At 34.3% G+C, this 20,751-nt stretch overlaps 1 protein-coding gene across 1 annotated transcript in view; it reads right to left on the reverse strand.

Moving 5' to 3' along the window:
- FAF1 (Fas associated factor 1) overlaps positions 1-20,751 on the reverse strand; it is a 499,684-nt gene that overhangs the window by 226,801 nt on the left and 252,132 nt on the right. Inside the window, exon 7 of the mRNA XM_065875930.1 lies at positions 6,570-6,675. Coding sequence (XP_065732002.1) covers positions 6,570-6,675 — 106 coding nt within the window. The remainder of the gene's footprint in view (positions 1-6,569; positions 6,676-20,751) is intronic.

The following is a 20,751-nucleotide window of genomic DNA, read 5'->3' on the forward strand; positions in this document are numbered from 1 at the left end:
GAATTAATCATTTTACATAAGCTAAGAATAAGAATTAATCATTTTACAGTATCAGTGTTCCAAATTATATACAAACGGCTTTACGGATAAGAAATAATTATAAATTTACACAAACTGGATTTGCTTATACTTTCTTGTTATTTTTATAATAACTCTGGTTAATAATCAGAATTATGCTAACAAGAACTGTGCAAAAACATTTTGTTTGGAAGTGCATTTGAACTTGTTATTAATTACGCAATTCCAATTTACATTTAATGGACTTTAATACATTACATATTTTTATGGGAACATGTGGAGATCTGGAAAAATGGTTGGCTCGAATAAGTGGTTCTCTTTTAAGTTCATTTTATCCCTTTGGGTTTACTCAATAACAGCAATATATTTTTAAAGTATATATTTTACTGAAAAAATACATAAGTCACAAACCAAAAGCTAACAGATGTGTGACTTCTAATTAGTTATAATAATCTCTGCTTCGATGCCATTAGAATGAGCCTTTCTTTTCTTTTGAAAACTAAAAAAGCTTTCCTTTGAATTTTAAACTGTCAGGGTGCTTCAAAGTCAGTGTACAAAATCTGCTTTGATTAAAATTTTAGACATCTACAGTGATAACTTTATGAAAGGAAAATATTAAATTATAATTATCCTAAACAGACACAGTCTTGTGAAACTAACCCTACATTCATGTTAAAACACAAAGAGTTGAATATAATGAATTTGATTCATCCTCGAACACAAAGCTTCACCACAGTAAACTCAGTCAACTGTTGCTCTTGCGCCTATATTCATGGTGCTTAAATAGCTCACTTTAAAACAAAAAAAACTCCAATTGGCTTTTCATATATCCACCCTCCCCAAAAATAACGCACTTGAAAAACTCAAATGATATGAAAGGCTTCAAGGCCTCTTTTCTCCCTTTCATACCCCTTTTTTTTATTTCTGTTTGCAGTAATCTGCCTTTCTCTTTCTCTTTCTCATTGCTACAGAGCAAGCGAGGAGGCTCAGAGCTTTGAAAAGGGGGCTCAATGTGTAATGGGTCCACTAGAATTAATTTACTTGCACCAAATCCATTGAGCACAGAGGGTTTTTTTTTCCCCCTCTCTCTCTCTCCCTCTCACTCCTCAAATCATTTGGAGTCGAACGCAGCCCCCAGCCTTTGTAATTCTAGTAAAGCACTTAAAGTGCACAGTAGGTGTTCATGAGGACCATCTGGTCAAAAGCAAAACAAGCTGCTGATTTTGCCTTTGAATAGAATGAAGCAAGTGTGAATTAGTCTCTTCAATTAGCACTATTACAACCTGTCAAGTGCATATTGTAAAACAGGATTATTACAGTATTGGTCACCAGTGCAATTATTTACTCTCTGCCTTTTCTTGCATATAAAAATGTCTTATGTTTATTAGTTTCTGATAACTGAACATAATATCTCTTAACCCAGGCATTTTAAAACTACCAACACACAAATCACAGATTATGAAATACAGTCGGCCAAGAAGCTGTTAGGATACACATATCTTAAGTAACAAAGGTCTAAAGCACCATCGACTCTTAACAAAATTTCATTGTTTCTAACCTTCTTGAATGTAGGCGAAGAAATACTTACATGGCTAAAAAAAAAATGTCCAATAGAGATTATTCTAAAATACTTTCAGAGGGAAAGAAAGACTTGTCAGTTCCAAATAGCTGCATTGTAAATATCAAATTTATTTCCTAAGGGGATAATTTATTAAGCATCACAGAAAACCCCAAAGTTTATAAAATGATCATTACTGATTTATTCATTTGAAGTGGTATAACTTCAACAGATCTCAGTAACAAAGTGCAACTTGAAACTTATATACAGGCAAAAGAAACTCAGTCTCCTTTTCTGAAAGCTGAAAAAAGGCTCAAATTCATTGCCCAGTTGCTTAAGAAATTATCTCTCTTTCATTCTTCCTAAGATGTCATTTTGATTTCAAATTTTTAAAAATCAAACTATGATACACGCTAATTAAAATGGGTTCATTCTAATTGAGCTTATATATGCCGTTCATCTTACAGTAAAAATAAACCCCGTAAACTTTTAATTAAATAAGCACACAATTTAATTTACCCTATTGCATATGCACATTCTTATCTCTCTACTCTTCAGTTCTGTGCCAGCAGCCCCCACCCTCTCCATACTGGAAAACAAACAAACCAAAAAATAAACAAACAAACTATACGTAAAACATATACAGAAAGGGCATGTTAGTTAAGAAGTTTTAGTCAACCCACTACTAGAAAATTGCTCTTTAGTATAATCTGTAAAAGACTACAAATGTACTGTTAACAACGTCCAGCATTAAAGGAGAATAGTTTGAAATGTGTATTAGTCAAGCAAGTTGAGTAAGTAGCAAGTGAAAAATAGACACAAAAACCCAACAGGAGTTTCAAATTTGCAGAATCAGAATTAGTCTCATGATTTCACAATTATTTAGCCAACATTATTTTTAAGGACCGGTATGATTTATTTAGTTCACTTCTTGTTGCTAATTCAAAAGTAGTGGCTTCCCACTTAACAATTGCTAGTATTAGTAGTGAAATGTTTTACTATTCCATGCAGGATATATCTTTATAAGTTGTCGATTTTTCCCTTTAATTCCCATTGAGAACTAAATAAACACTAATAAGAACAGTGAGAATTCTAGGGTAAAGTGAAACTCAGAAAAGGATTTAAATAATTCCAATAGCTCTTCATAGTGCTTCTCGCTGTAAGAGATAAGGAATACTCCATGATTCCGTACCAAAAATACTTTGGTTTTTTATCAGTGTTATTCTGGGTCACGTGTGTATTCCTTAAGTTTGTATGACATCTAAAAGAAAAGTGATATTTTGTCTAATAGGAGCTTTTGCAATAGTAAGATGGACAACAAAGAATTAGTTTCCAAGAAAAGTTGGCTTGATTTCAGGGACTTTATTTCCTTTTCCACACCTGGGTTTAGGATCTGAAGTAGGCAAATCAATCTTTTTTCCCCCTAATTTAACCAATCCCAAGTGCATTTGTAGCCACAGATCTTTAAAAATCAGAATTACTGAAATCTGTACAATTAACTGTTTAAAAATCTAAATTCTCAGTGTAGAAAATTCATTAAAATAAGGTAAGCTTGTTTAAATTTTCAGGGAAATTCACTAAAGTGTGTCAACTAGGTAATGAAGGATCCAAGAAGGTAGAAAGACAGATTGTCACAAAGTTATTGTTACATTATTTGATAATTTTTATAAACTATTTTGTCATAATGGAAAAAGGGAAAGGATTTTTATTCTTATGACTACTTGCAACCTTCCATTCTGACCTTTTTATACTGTCATTGCCTTTTCCACAAGTAGGAGGATAGTGTAAGTGGAAGGATTTGTAAAGAGCTTAAAAAAAATAACCTCAATATCTAACTAGCTTAAATTAAAGTCTAGAGCACCCAAAGGATATAAGTCATGCATTGTGAGGCAAGAGATCACAGAGACAGAATGAACAAACACTTGTACAACTATCGGTTTATCACCACTAACCTGCATGAACATATGGTCACTGAAGAGTTATTTAAAATTCAAACTGCAGCTAAGTTCTATTTTCTAAGTCAGTATTTTAAAAAATGTATTTTGTTAATTAAAAATTGAAATTATAGTACCTTTGTCAATCCTATTTCATTTAATAGAACTTTCCCTCTGGAGGGAAAATATTACAAGAGATTTCTTTTAGAAATGCAAGGCTTTCAAAAATTAAAAATAGCAGAAAATGGTATTTTTTCCCCCATCTACAACAAAAATAATATACAACTACACTGGAAAATAAAATCAGTTGTTTTTTTTTCTTCCTTTTATATGTTGGTTGGAATTCATTCTTGAACCTATCAAACAACACTGAAAAAAGATTTCTGAAACTGGTGACAAAAATTAATTTACAAGTTAGGATATATGGTATCATTAAGCTTCCAAATTAATAGCAAAAATTCTAGCATTTATAAAGTAACACTGCAAAATCATTTCAAGATTATATTTTTATTGTGTTGCAACCTGACTTTCAATCATGCAACAACAAAAATACATGTACTTAAGTGTCACTGTGGGTTGCGTGGCTGTAGCATAAGAGCATCTTGTCCTCCTTGAACCCCATTCCAGATATTCCACAAGTTGAAGGAGAAAAGTCTTAGGATTAGGCCTACAGAGTGTGACCCTAGGCCTAGAGAGTATAATCCACATTCCTTTTCTAAACTGTACAGAATAAAAGAGTTTATGTGTACCTGTCTACCCACAGAAAAGCAACAGATATTAGAAACAACTGCATTTATTTTTTTCCTGGCAACTAGCATTTCAAATATTATTTTAAATCAACTTTTAAAAGATAAAAAAAGGGAAAAAGAAAAAAAAAGAAGAAACCAAACTCTTGTTGAGAAATACATAAGAATATTTGTCTGCAAAAATATTTTCAGGACACTTTTCATTTAGAAAATGGTATACTGTTTTCAAGTCCTTGAAGCTTAAAATATATTTGGTAATCTAAATAGCAGGACGCAGAGAACAGTTTCAGCCAACTGTGGCACACAATGGCACATTTACAGAATTTTAAGTATTTCTTTTAATAATTGATGTAGTCATTTTGAATCATTCTGCATAGGATATCAGGTGTGAACAGATTGCATTAACGCTGCTTAAACATTTCAACTTGTCAGTATGGCCAACTCGATTTCGGAAATATTTGCAGTATTTTCCCATCGAAACAGTAATAAAGGCAAAATAAATATATGCCACTACTTTATAATCACCGAACATTAATGAATATTTTATGTCTTTTTAAATCTCCCTGTTTAATTTAAAAGGGTGAAATTAAGTCTCCTCCCTGCAATATGCCAATTATCTGTAAATCAAACAATAACTTGGCTATTATGCTCCTTTTTGTTAATATAAGAGAAGCTAATTTGAAAACACTGAACGGCATTTTTAGACTATCAGTTTAATAGTCCTCTCTGCCCCCTTGTGGGAGAAAGTTGAAACACACTCAAACTATAGAAACTGGAAATGTTAAAACAAAAATGCAAAAAAACAAAAAAATGTAAAATTCTGGCTGTAAATATTGCAATCAGAAAAAAAAAAAAATAAGGCAGTCTATATGTACCCTTCATGCGATATACTAGTCTTCAACTTAAAAAAGGAAATCAACAACAGAATGAAATTTACCTCTTATTATCTTTGCTGTTCTTGATTAAACTGGGGTTATTTATTTTGAAACTGAATTCCCTATTTAATTTTATCCAATATATAATTTAAATTTCATAATCATGAGGCTCCCAGAATAACTCTGCGATAGGGCCAGAGTTAAACATTATTTTTAATATAAAAACGACAATGATTCTTCAATGAATTAAAATTTTAAATTTAGAGAACAGAACATCCATTATAGAGATTAAAAATGAAATGGCAATTAATATATTTAAAATCCTGAAAAAAATCAAATAATTTAAACCTATGATTCAAATTAGGGGCCAAGAAAAATCTTAAAGATCTTAGTTACTAGTCAACAAACTATTCAAGTGATAAACAGAGAAAATAAACTTCAAGTAATGAGTTATTTACGCCAAATTCAGAAGTTGAAATTTATCGATAAAACATGAAAAAAGTAAAACCATTAACAGTCATTACTGAAATAATTCATATACTTCCGAAAAATGATTAGGGTGAAAACAACTTGTTCTTTCAATATGACATTAATAATTAGTTGAAGCAATGTAGTCCAAGAAAAAATTTATGAAATAATCTAAGATTAAACAAGATTAATTTTCTTTATAAAAACATGAGTGGACAATGACTGTTGTCTTCATAATTTACAAGGGGTAATGTGACATAATCATCATTTCACTGTCTCTAAACACAAGTCTTGTCACATAGCCTTACACATTTTCCCCCCCAAAGCAGATAAATTACTAGTTTTTAGGTAGGTGGGGTCACAGACAAGAAGTTACCTCTTCTCTCTTGGGGGAGGTTCTTTTTGAAACAGTGGCCCTGGTTGGTCACATTGATGAAAATATTTACACTATAAATAGATTCTTCTTAGATACTCTGAGCTAAATGACTGGGTTCCCTACAGCATCTCACGAATACTGCCCAAGGCTGGAATTCAACTGCTTAAGAAAAGCCTCCTCAATTCCTTTTGGAAATAGGCAGGATACACACTATAAATAATATGTTTGAGAGCAACCTTTCAAATAAAGTATACGCATGTTCGAAAATGCATGCTGTCGATAATCTCCAAATTAATATTCTAAATAATTACTATAAAACTATGAAATATATAACAATGTGTTTTTTTTAAGCAGGGTTTTAAAAGTTGACTATTTTAAGAATTATCAAGAGCTTTCATTTACAACATCTATCTTTCTAGGTCAAGTCATTTAATGTATCTACAGTAATCACTGATGCTCAAGTTAATTAAAATTAAAAACCCAATAATGAAACATAAAGAGAGTTTCCAACCAGAACACATAAGCCCTCTTTAACAGGGTCAACATTAGCTATAATGAGCTACCTTTATTCCTTAGCTGTGAGACATAACTCACCTCTTGAATGGTACTGCTTCCTGAGAAGTTCAGGTTGTACTCCCGCTGGACTTCTCGGTGGGTGATGATCAGCATGAAGTTTTGATTTAATGACTCCTGCAGGGCACTGAAAGGGCTGAAAGAGAAACAAGGAACTCTGAGATGAACAAGTTCTAGCTTGCTTTACGGTTAGCGAAAAAACCCCAGGAGTACCATAACCTCCACACAGGCATGTCCGGGCCCAATGTTATCATCTTTTCAGCTCCTAAAGGCAAGAGAGCAAGCCGAGAACAACCAAGGGGAGTTAACCTGTTAACTCCTTCTCTACCAAGGTGTTTTTTAACTTCAGTTATAAATACTTTGCATACATAAGAATTTCGACAAGTCATGTGCTGCTGTCTGCATATGTATTTTCTCCAAGAGAAGCAAATTTGTCAATTATATTAAATTCCAAATATGCTACTAAAATGTATACTCAAAAACTCTGGTTCAATTCCAAATGAAACAGCAGTTCTGGAAGAACAGAAATTTGAAACTATTGCTTATACTCATGAGTGTCATATAGGTATACAAATACAGTTTCAGTAAAAATTGAGAAAGTATGGAAATCTACAGAACTTTAATTGCTATACCGAAATTCCTTCAAAATAATTGTGCTTTCACTTACAAGTCAGAAATACCGAGAATTCAGAAACTGGAGAATTCAGAGCAATATTAAACTCTGTGCCAAAGTTCCAAAATGTAAGAAATGTGTCAGAAACATGAAGAATAAATGAATTTAGCCACATTAATTAAGAAAAATAGGCCATGGTTCTATTTGTTTATAACAATACTAAAAAGCACCATCGGCAATGAAAATAAAAATGTGTCACCATTATGTATGAACAATCTGTATTGCTAGTCTCAAGTGTAGTGCTAGTCTCTCTTCCATGCTATGCTTTAGAAGCAAAAAATATATACGGTTCTGGCCTTCATCACTCCTCCTTTGCCAATATGTAACTATGTGATAAATATAAATGCAACATAAGATTAGAATTAGGCAGTTAATCTGTGTGTCCCAGTGTCACCCATCGAGTTCACAGGTAAATTACAGATTCAAAATACCTAGGAAACACCTATATACAGCATGAAATATTATTGATCAAAGTCAAGGGAAATAATACCCCACTAAAATAGAGTTTCTTCAGGCAGGAACCTTTGTCTTTGATCCTTACCACTTAAGCATAATGCCTGGCACACTGCAGATAAATATTTATTTAATAATGAATAAACTGTAAATTTTCAGAAGGCAAGAGTCTTACTCATATCTGTATTTTACACAGCAATGCTGCCTTCTGGAAAACTACCATGGGAATTAAGATTTTGATTTTGATTCACTTATTTATCTACATTAACTGAATGCCTCGCATTATTCCAGATGCTAAGGAAACCAACCCAAATAATACACAGTTCCTGTCCATGAAAACCTTCACAATCTAATGAGGGTAGACAGACACGTAGACAGCCATAGTATTAAGTGATAGATACAACTAAGAAATTGAAAAAACATACAATGAAAACCAAGAAGGAAGTGCTTAACTTTGCCTCAGTGAGAGGGGGAAAGGGTTAAGGGAAAGCTTCAGAGGAGAATAAAAATATAAATTGAAATATAAAGGATAAGTAGGACCTTAGAGTTTATTAATTGGAAGGAACTAAACTTTCGTTTTATTTGGGGAAAGGAGATGGGTGGCACTTTTTAGACTAGGAAATAATAAATGGAAGAACGCAGCATGTTCATTCACTCAGTTAACATATATTTATTGAGCGCATACCTATGTTTATGACACTGTTCCAGTTGCTAGGGACACAGTTATGACAAAAAAAAATGGCCCCTGCTTTCATGAAACTTATATTCTAGTAAAGGAAACAATACTCAAGTAAATAAGTAACTTTAGAGAATGCTAAGTGCTATGAAGAAAATAAACAATATTATAAAAGGTATCAGAGGGGTGGGGGGAAGGAAATTATTTTCAACATAATAGTTGGGGAAGACATCTCTGAGGAAATGACATTTAAGTTGAGGCTAGTATAAGAAAGAGAGAGCAGGAATCTGATCATGTAGGTCCTTGTAGACCACGGTAAAGGACTTGGTGTTTATAGTAATTGCAAAGGAAAGCCATTGGAAGGGTTTACACTGGGAAATGGTTAAGATCTGACTTACATGTACATTTATACAACATTATTCTGGTTGCTCTGGCTACAGTGCGAAAAGAGTCAAGGCAGGGCTAGTCCCAGCAAGAAGTGATGGTGGCTTACGCTAACTATAGAGGCAGAGAGTGAAGAGTTGTCAGGTTCAGATGTATTTTAGAGGTAGAAGCCAGACAACTTACTGATGGAATGTGAGAGAAAAACATAACTCTAAGGTGGTCGGAGCAAGTGGAGAGATGGAATTGCATTTAACAAGGAAAACTGGGTTAAGAACAGGTTAGGTAGAAGGTTTGAGAGTGAAGTTATGTATATATCAAAGTTTAAGGTGCCTATTAGAGATCCAAAAAGAGATATCATGTATAGCTGTGTATAAGAGTTGAGGGTTAAGTAAGAGAGCTCGGAGCAGGAGAATCGACAGCACATACAGGAACCTGGCCCCCCACCCCGCCCCCCTTATCTTCAGTTTCCATTTCTGCAATTTCAGTTACCTGCAGTTAACCAAAGTCTGAAAACATTAAATGGAAAATTACAAAAATAAACAATTCATAAATTTTACATTGCAAGCTGTTCTGAGTAGAGTGATGAAATCTCACGCCCTCCTGATCCATCCTACCTGGGCCATGAATCATCCCTATGTCCAGAATACCCTGCCCCTTAGTCACTTAGCAGTTATCCTGGTTATCAGATAGACTATCATAGTGCTTGTATTCAAGCAACCCTTATTTTACTTAATAATAGCCCCAAAGCACAAGAGTAGTGATTCTGGCAATTTGGATATGCCAAAGAGGAGCCATAAATTGCTTCCTTTAAGTGAAAAGGTGAAAGTTAAAAAAAAATTGTACGCTGAGGTTAAGATCAACAGTAAGAATGAATCTTCTACCAATGAAATTGTGAAGAAGGAAAAAGAAGTCTGTGCTAGTTTTGCTGTCTCACCTCTACATGCAAAAGTTATGGCTACAGTGCATGGTAAGTGCTTAATTAAGATGGAAAAGGCATCATATTTGTACAATAAGATATTTTCAGAGAGAGAAAGTCTGCATTCACATAATTTTTACATTGTTATAAATTTTCTATTATTAGTTATTGTTGTTCATCTTCTACTGTGCCTAAGTTATAAATTAAACTTTATCATAGGTATGTATGTATAGGCATACCTCATTATATTGCACTCTGCTTTATTTTGTTTCACAGACTGTGTTTTTTACAAGTTGAAGGTTTGTGGCAACCCTGCACTGAGCAAGACTATTGGCATCATTTTTCCAACAGCATTATTTTTTAATTAAGGTATGTACATTGTTTTTTTTAGACATAATGCTGTTGAACACTTAATAGGCTACAGTATAGTGCAAACATAAGTTTACATGCACTGGGAAACCAAAAATTCATGTGACTAACTTTATTACAATATTTGCTTTATCGCAGTGGTCTGGAATTGAATCCACAATATCTCTGGGGTGTATGCCTGTATAGGGAAAAATATACCATACGTAGAATATGGTACTCTCTGTGGTTTCAGGCTTCCACTGGGGGTCTTGAAATGTATTCCCCATGGATAGGGGGACTACTACAGATAGTATGTAGATTTTGTAGCCAAAAGAAATCACCTAGGCAAACAGGGCTCTCCTCCCAAATACTGCACAGCTTTCAGACTACCTCATGTCCTACCATTAGTATTACTATAGACTGCCTCTTCTCTGAATTCATGTATCATATCCCTTATTTAATATTTATTTATAGTGTGTTTTGTATGGTTTGCTTTGTTTCACGTGTGGAAGTCCTGAATTCAAGACTACAAGCCTTTTGAGAGTAAGTATCTTTATTATTCACCTGTATTTCCCTTGACACTTAGCATACTAAAAGGTGATTCAAGGCAATCCTATAAACACTTAAGGAATAGTTCTGCATATTTGGAACTCCACATAAAGAATGACTAATTCTCATTTTTTAAGCCTACCTTTGAAGTGCCATTTTACTCACAAAATTGTAGTTCAGAAAGGTTAAGTAATTTCCCAAGGTTATGCAGCTATAAAAAGATGGAAGCCAGTTTTTAAACTATATTTGATTCTATGTTCTTCAGCATCCTATCTCCCAAATGGCTAGGCTGCTTTAGGGATACAAAGATGAGTAAGACCCTGCTTACTAGGAGTTCACAATTCATTCATTCTTTCTATAATTATTTGATTCTTATTTGTAATAATACAGGAATCAAAGATATAATCACTGACCTCAAGACAGACTATTCTGAGAGTTAAAACAGATATGAGGATTGTAGAGAAGAAAAAGAGTACTTTGAAGTACTATGAAGAAGAATGGATAGTAAGGGAGGGTGGGAGGGAGGGAGACGCAAGAGGGAAGAGATATGGGAACATATGTGTATGTATAACTGATTCACTTTGTTAAAAAGCAGAAACTAACACACCATTGTTAAAGCAATTATACTCCAATAAAGATGTTAAAAAAAAAGAATGGATTGTAATTTGACAAGTATATAATAGAGGTGATTTCAGACACAGACTAGTTTGAGCAGAGATGAGATTGGAGAATACAGGGAAGGGTGGAGAAAGCAATGAGGAAGAAGTATAAGGGGATGTAAAGAAGGGTTTCTGAAAGAGGAAACTTGAAAAACGTTAAAGACCAACATTATGGAGGCTTCAAATGCTGGGCTAAGGAGCTCAGAATTCCAGAAGTCTTGATTATTACATACATAGATCCTCCTTTATCTTTACATATGAATCTACACAAATGTTTAATACCTTTAGTGCTTTCCTTTATGCAGTTCCCTTAGATATGTTTCTTGATGTTGACTGGTAGGCTTGTGCAATAACTTTGTAGAAAGGTTTGCCAGGACCAGCACTGACTGCCAAACTACGTTAGAAGAACACCAATTTAGTCTAGTTCCGTAATTTCCCAGGAGCCCTGGGGAAGGGTAAGTTTGGCAAGAAAAAATATTTATGGCTTTAAATTCCTTGGGAGTCACAGAGTCAGATTTGAATTCCTGCTCCACTCCCTACTAGTTGTTTGACCTTTGTCTCCCACCCCCACAATAATTATTCTTTCAATACTATTTATTTTGTGTCTACCATATACAGGCCCTTATTTTAGGCACTTAACTACTCTGTAAATTGTTTCCTCTTCAGAAAAAAGAAAATAACCTTTACCTGATAAAACTCTGAATATTAAATTTTACAAAGCCAAGCGGGAATTTTTATTACATGTAAGTTTTAAGGTGGTCTATTATTAAAAATAGAATACTTTTGAGGGGTACCCATACTATAAAATCTTACAATGACAGTAAAACATTAACTGAAGTGTCTATGGTGGTTTTGTGCCAGTTATTTTTCATGTTTTAGTTTCATTTCTCTGTAGGAGTTGATAAAGGGTAAAATCTTTTTTTTAATTTATTTTTTATTTTTTATTGGAGTATATTGATTAGCAATGTTCTGTTAGTTTCAGGTGTACAGAAAAGTGATTCAGTTATACATAGACATGTATCTATTCTTTTTCAAATTTTCCCATTTAGGTTGTTACAGTAGGTCCTCCTTGTTGGTTATCTATTTTAAATATAGCGGTGTGTACATGTCAATCCCAAACTCCCAATCTATCCCCCCTCACCCTCCTGGTAACCAAAAGTTTGTTCTTTAAGTCTGTGAGTCAGTTTCTGTTTTGTAAATAAGTTCACTTGTATCATTCTTTTTTAGCTCCACATATAAGCGATATCATATGATATTTGTCTTTCTCTGACTTATTTCACTTAGTATGATAATCTCCAGGTAAAACCATTTCTGATGCATGGAACATAACTGTACATTAGGCCTAATGTTATCCAAGCTCACAGGGTTCTTTTTAACACAGATCTTTTTGGAGGTTGATATACCACATTCATGTTCCTTGTGAGAATGTTTTTTATTATCTGCAACCTCAGACTCCAGCCTGATTCATTCACTTAGCCATTAATAATAATGGCTAGCCTTTAATGAGTGCTACTATGCATCAGGCATTAAGTAAGGGCTTTGGGTCAACTTTATGAAGTTTATTATTATCATTTTCTTGTTACAGATGAGGAAACTGATGTTAAGTTACTTGCTTAATGTCACACACAAAATAAGTAGTAGTAACTCTTCTAAGGTCTAACTCTTATGATTTGTCCTCCAGATACTGGGGAAGAGGACCCAGTAAGATCTTATTTCTGCCTTCATTGAGTTTATTGAGGAATGCACAGACAAGCAAACCTACAACCCGCATATGGTACCATTTGCTAAGAGCTCTAATACCACTTTTGCTAAGATGGTATGGAAATACAGAGGAAAAATACCTAAATTAGACCAAAGAGGAGGCAAAGGCTGTAAAGGAATTTACTATGGTGATTTGCATAATTTTCAAAGACTTCATTGCTAAAATATTATCTATAGAAATTGATTCTAGCTGCTGCTTAGCAGAATATGTTGAGCCCTTAGTTGCTGCATCTATGAGCAATTTTCTCCACAATAGTGTCTTCTAATAGTTGGTTAGGATAGTTAGCCACAGTTAATCCACCTTCAAGCAGTCTCTCTTTTACCTTCAAAATGCAAAGTCATTCATGCTCCTTCAACTTTGACCTTCAGAATAGCTGAGGGTAATTACCAAAGTAGGTGGATGAGAAATAATACAAAACAGTTTTTTGTTTCCCTTAATGGCATGTTTTCTCTTCAATAAGAGGGAGAAGGAAAGGTGTAAGCAAATGTAGAAATTTTTTAAAAGCAGTTGCATTTTAACTCAATGCAAGAAATGGTTTTAATAGAACATCTATTCTCTCCTTACCGGTTTTTAATTTTTCATTCTCTATTATGATTTTACTTTCAGTTTGAATATTGGTATTTACCAACAACGAGATGGTTGTTTCCACAAATAGACAACAGTCATTAAAACTTACCGTTGCTGTACCCTCAAATACAAATTGAAATTAATGTTTGAAATGTAATGAAAATCATATACATTGTCCCCAAGCTTTGAACTGGTGGTTATTTGCAAAAAACACAACACAGTGAATGTTAACATTTAAAAGCAATTAGTGGCAAAGTGCTAGACATTTTCACATATACCATCTCATAATTCTCCTAGCCAGTTTCTTAATTTTCAAGGTGGGGGAGGGACAGTGGGAGGCATGTGAGAGGGAACTACAAAAAGATAGATAGATAGATAATCTACCTCCTTAAAATTTTCAGTAGTATAACTAAGCATTAATATCTAAGCCACCAACAAAATTCTAGAAATAGTTTTGGCAGAACATCCCTTCTCTACTTTCTTTTCTGTCCACAAGTCTTGGACATTCATTCTGCCAATGAATGTCCACCTATGCCTGAGGGGATCCCATTCCAATTTAACTATGAGCATTTATCAGGAACAGAGAAGTCATCTGTAAAATATCTGTCTTCTAGTGAGTAACAACTTCATTTTAATTCACTGACTTAGTTTAACACATTTTATATCGCCATCCAGTTTTTTTTTTGGGGGGGGAAGGACAGTATGGGGAAAATTAGTGTACAGCAAATTTTAACACAGGCTCCAATAAATAAACTTGAAGTTACAGACATTTTTTTATACCTGAGAACATAAAAAGCCATAAATTATTGGCCTCCATGTGTCAAGTATTGATGAAAGCAACAACATTAAGAAAATATATATAACAGCCTTTACTGTCTTGACTGCTTATTTCACATTGAGAGAGCACTTTAGTGATCCACTTATGCAGAAAGCACATGGATATTTTAATATGTATGACACAGTGATTTTTCAAGGTTAACTTAAGATTGCATTATGGTAGTGAAATGATCATTTGATCATCATGTACCTATATACCTGTCATTAATTCCTGATTAAGAAGAGGAATGGCTTCCTCCTGACAAATAGCAGCAGGCCCATAGGGTAGAACAGTAAAAGGCAGGGTGTCTTGCATCAAGGATAATAAGAGTAATTTTAAGGATTTCTTCTTCAGCAATTCCTTGAATCAAGAATTCCCTCTTAAATCTTCAGTGGGCAGAAGATTTGGCCAGGCTAAATCAGAGCCTTCCTATGAAAACAGTAACAGTTCTAGGGGAAGCATTCATTGTTATAAAGTATAAATCCATCAAGATTAAGCAACTAGACTAGGAAAAACAACACATTCAGACTTGGGTTTCAGGGCTGTTATGGATTGAATGTTTGTGAATCCCCTCAAATTCACATGCTGAAAGCCTAACCCTCAATGTGATGGTATTTGGAGGTAGGGCCTTTGGAAGATGATTATGTTTATATGAAGTCATGAGGATGGGACTCCCATGATGGGATTACTGTTCTTATAAGAAGAAGAGAGAACAGAGCTTGGGCTCTCACCAGGAACCACATCTGTCAGCATCTTGATCTTGGACTTTATAGCCTCAAGAACTATGAGAAATAAATGTCTGTTGTTTAAGCCACCCAGTCTAGGGTATTTTGTTATAGCAGCCTGAGCTGATTAACATAAGGGCTTTTAAGAGTTCTGAATTCACAGCACTCAAGTAAACAGATACCATCAATTCTGCACAGGCTTCTACTAAATGGCTATCTGTTTGTTAAATGGTATATACACATCCAAATTAAAATTCCACTCATTAAAATCCATTGTAGAAAACAATAAGTATTTGTCAAAACTCATATAACTGGGGAATACTTAAGAACCCATTTATTATATGTAAATTATATCTCCACAAAAAAATTATAAGCCATAAAAAGTACCTGAACAATTGGATAACCACTATTTTGGCAATTAAATGGGTCCCATATTTTTAACTTCAAAAATACAACACGCTTTTTATCAACGTAAATGGAAACCATAGATTTTTTGCCATTGCTACTTAATAATACTATACGACCACTGACATATACGGCTGTTGCCCGTGAAATTAAATTTCTCAAATCAATGTTGTATATGTAGTTAAGATGAGTAAAATATTAACATCAATACAGAGATCAAAAAATCTCCTGTTTCATTCCTGCTGTGTGTGTATGCTATTTCTTTTCTTGCACTGGATATTTTAAACAAATATCAATGTAAAATAACATGTTTAGAAGGTTCATTTCCAATAATTTTATTTTTTAAATATGACCTGATATTGAAGCCAAAAAAGTAATTTTTTCAAATTATTGTGACTTTTTCTTATAAAAATATAAATAATAATCTTAGAATGTGCTATTGAATTTTTCATTAATAATTTACAATTTATATCTTTCTAAAAGGCCCTACAAAATTTTCTCTCCTTTGTCTCTTTGGGAATATTTTATTATCTACAATGATCTTTTTATCCTTTCAGATATATCAAGCTTTTAAATTAAAAAGCATGACACATGGCAATTTAAATTTCCATTCTAAACTTACAGAGTCATATGAGCTCTTGTCAACAAAAGACCAAATTTACTATAATTATGGATTATTTACACTAAAACAAAATAAGAAATCAATATGTAAATGTAATGTTTGTAGTAGCTAATGCAGCCAGCAATGACAGATTAGGTTCAAACAGCAATCAGTTTGAAAATCTGGCACATATGTAAATGAGCTAGGGACTTGATGTTTACATTTGACTGTATTTCATTCAGGATTTTTAAATTGTCTCAGGAACAGCACAAAAATAAAATGTTAATCTTTCCACTACAAATATAACTTGAGCCCTCATCGTAACTGAAATTAGGTTTTGCTCCTGTCCAGCTAAACTAACATATGATACTAATAATTCTGAGCTGCAGATTACATCATTCTTAATTAACACTCTGCTACAGTTGTTAACATCCTCCAAGACACCATGCTATCATCACCACAAGTTCTGTAACAATCTTAAAACCACGTTTAACAAAGGTTGGCCTCTTACTCTGCAGCTACTTTTAATTGCTTTCTTTGCTAGCAATTAAATATGTCTAGATAAACAAACATTCGGTTTCACATAATTCTTAACAACATTTTCATGAAGATTTCAAAGTTCAGGTGTCCTTATGTCTATAATTACTGTTTATCAATATAGAGATATACTGGATTCAGCTAAATGTACTAACCAAAGTATATAAAATTAATCAAAATTTGGTAATTAGCGGTGATAGTGATATATTGTGATCCATCGAGTAGTTCATAGCAAAACTGTCAAAACATAATTCTATTCATCTAGACAAACCACGAAGAAAGAAAAAAAAACTTACAGATACAATGGTTTTTGTTTCATGAATTAGTGACCAAGTTTCCGACTGTCCATGAAATCAACCATAGAGAATACCTGCAGTTCTTTTTCAAAGTGTGATGTTAACAAGCTAATCTCAGTACTCACTGACCTATCAATAGGCAGTAAACTATATAAATGGGTTTGCTACATCAATCCAATTAGATGTCTTGTGATCTCCACCAATGCTTTAATTGGGGACAAGTTTCTTTCATCCAGAATGCATAACTATAGGGAAATGTCCTCTTCTTAAAATAAGCCACTTTTCAAGTAGCCCCTTATTAAGAAACACTTACCAATCCAATACTTCCTAATTTCACTTTTACAAAATCTAATAATAATGCTCACAAGAATTAAAGTTGAACAGTAATCACCATAATGTACTTGAAACACTGATTATATTAATTTATTCTTAAGAAATTAAGAGTTACTTTAAGAATGATACAGCGAATTGTTATCAACTACTTACAACACTGGTTAAACATTTTCACAGATGAATATCCTTAGTGAAAACAAACAAAAAAGAAGTTGTTTTGTAAAGCATTTTGGAAGAAAAAATTAACCAATCCTTTCAGAACATTTACTTGCATATGTAAAGTTTCCCCTTTCTGTACCTCAGTTCCCCTAGTCATAAAATGGGACTAGATTAGATGATTGCTTTAAATCCTTCCAAAGATGATACTCTAGAGCCTTCTTCTAAGTCAGAGCTCTGATGGATATGACTCTTGCATTAAAGGAGAACACCAAAAATTGAAATAGCAGGATATAGACTAATAAAAAGTTAAAAATATTATAAGGATTAACATCTGTGCAGAGATTCTGAGGTGCTGAGGAAATAGAAGTAGGATGAGAGCTATCTGAAAGCATCCTTAGAATGTCCTTGTAGTAAGTGAACCCCACAATAGTTCCATGATACTGTTCAGTTATCTTTTTAGTTGGGATAATGGGGGGTGGACAAGTATCCTGAATGGCCTCACTACAGGGTGGGAGAGATGGGAAAAAGAAAACAAAAAAGAAAAAAATAAACTGTTTGTATGAGTATCAGTACACATACCACCCAGAGGGTGTCACCTCTTAGCTAAGACCGAGGCTAGAAGCACAGCTGGATACCTATTACCACAGCTAGTTATAAGAAGGAGAGATAGAAGAGGAATAGTTCAGTTTTTCCCTTAATTATACCAGGCTTAATGGATTCAGTGAAGTGCATATCCTACGTAGAAGGTTAGAAGAGACCTCAAGGATCATGAGAACAATGTTTCATTTGCTTTTCTTCAAGCTTTTGCCTCTGCTTACAGGGTGAATACTATTTCTGCCCATGCTGCTTCTCCTCACAAAGGAAGTGTTTTAACACTTGTAGTATTTTCTCCCCATTCTAAACCTGCCTCCTCCAGAGAAAAGAAGAGACTATTATAATTATTCACAAGGTCACCTTGTACTAGGTTAGGCTTCACAGAAGGCAGGGGATGAGACCAGCAGCTTCCTCTTCCATTTCCTATGCCCTAGTGCACTAAATTCCTTTCCACTTTTTATCCTCTGTGGTAAACACCCCTGGATAAGATTTGCCATGAGCTCTCTAAGCTATGTTTCCTGCTGTGACCAGGTTGGTGAGGCAGGTCTATTGCATCAGTCCTTAAGGCTCTGAAGACCCAGTCATAACTCTTTTTATAGGTCACTTGAGCATGTGGGTCCTAAGATTTAGATCTGGAGTGAAAGGTAAAAGACCTCACTTAGGACTCAAGTCTAAGCCACATGATCCATTTGGTGCTTGTCTGGCTACTAAAGCAGTTTCTTTTTCCAGTCATGGAGCCTCTTTATTTTCTGGTAACATCTGAGGCCCGGAGCAGAGGAGTGACCTGCCCAAAGTTAAACAGTGATTCTGTAGGAGAGCTGGAGCTAGAACTCAGATGGGGCTAGGACTCGGATATCTTGACTCACTACTCCTCAATTTCCTTCCACAGTATCCATCAGAAAATATAATATCCTACTCTCACCTAACTCAAGGCTACTGTCACCTGCTTTCCCACCAACGGTTTTCCAAGGACAAAAAAAGGCCACATATTTTAACACCAGTGGTTTACTTAACTATCACAGGAGTCCCAATTAGAATTTACTAATTGAATTTACTGAATTTACTAATGCTTGCACAAATAGCAACTAATTCAAAATCAGAATTAAAAGCAACTTCACAACTCAGAAGCCATACAAGGGGACCATATGCTAGACTACATGACCAGAGCTCAACAATACCTTCATAGAACTCAACAAAATATTAATGGGAACCATCCTCCCAGTATAAAAAGGTCAAAGTTCAAAAGCAAGACTCAATTACTACTTGTAAAAGGGACAGCTACACATAAGGGATACCTTATTTTCTGTCAGCCTGCCATAAAAATGAAGACAATCTATATAATTAAAATGGAGCTGGACATTTTTAGCACTTATTAGAATAAGACCAAAGCAAGTTGAAAAGACTGTCTTTTATTACCAAGACACCCATTCAGTCCTTTTCTAGCAAGGTGATCATTAGTAATACCAAATCCAGAAATACTAAACCTTCTCCATTTATATTTATACATGGCCTGAGGGCTTTGGCGCTAGTTATTTCCCTTGCCTAGAATACTATTCATTCTGCTTTTCACTTTAATGGTTCCTCAATCATTCATGTCTCAGTTGAAACAGTACCTCTTATGAGAGGGCTTTCCTGACCTTACAACTTACAGTAGTCACCCAATTACTTCTTATCATATCACTCTATTTCAGTTTTCTGCAAAGCTCTTGTTATCATCTGATAATTTTTCTGGTTTATCTTATTTGTAGTTTGTTGTCTGTCCCTCCACCCTACCATGTCTACACATATTATATTGTAAACTCCATGAAAGCAGGTACCTTGTTGTCTCGTTTCTCATTGTATCCCTAACACCTAGAACAAGGACCTAACACATTTTAAGATGGTACTCAATCTATATCTAGTAAATGAGTGAATAACTGACATCCTGCATGAATAAATGAGATGGACTCTCCATTTATCTGAAAAACACTTTATGATGAGTCTGACAAATAGCAAAACAGCCAATGGAGAGACTACACATGCATGGATAAAAAATTAAATGCCTCCATTTGTCATGAAACTTTTCATATTCATTACAACAAATGTTTATTAAGGGCCTCTATATAGATGGCACTCTCGTGAACTGAGGGAGATGCTCAGTAAGAATGCTCTTGCTCTTTACAGCTTGGGATCTGGTTGGAGAGAGGACAGCCATATAAGAAATAATACTAGGGAAACTAAGACTCAGAGAAGAAAGATGTTGCCTGAGGCCACAAAACCCGTGTAGGACAGTTCTAGGATAAACAGTGTCTCACTATAAAGCCAGAGCTCCTTCCATTACTCCATACTTTGATGAGAAAAATGAAAAGGAACACTGGACAAAAAGGCTAAACTCAGGTCAAGAAGTGGAGATTGCCTAGTTCATTACATTTATGGGACACTTGTAAGACCTTCGGCTCCCCAAGCATCTTATATCTGTTCCGCATGATGCTTGATATCCCTCCATTAGAACTTTACTTCTTACCTTTGGTCTCTCTTAGGAGGCAAACATCCTTAGGCATGTAGCACTTCACAGTATTCATTCCAAAAATAGTTCTAAGTACCTACTATATTTCAGGCCCTCTTTTAGCTGTTGAGGATACAACAGTGAACAAAAAAGAAAGTCGCTGATTTCTTACAGCTTTACATTGTGATGAGGGACACAGACAACAAATATGAATATATTACTAATATTACTAATATAATGCATTGTTGTCATAATGTAAGATAA

The sequence above is a fragment of the Phocoena phocoena genome, chromosome 1, assembly GCF_963924675.1.
Source record: "Phocoena phocoena chromosome 1, mPhoPho1.1, whole genome shotgun sequence".
Lineage (NCBI taxonomy): Eukaryota > Metazoa > Chordata > Mammalia > Artiodactyla > Phocoenidae > Phocoena > Phocoena phocoena.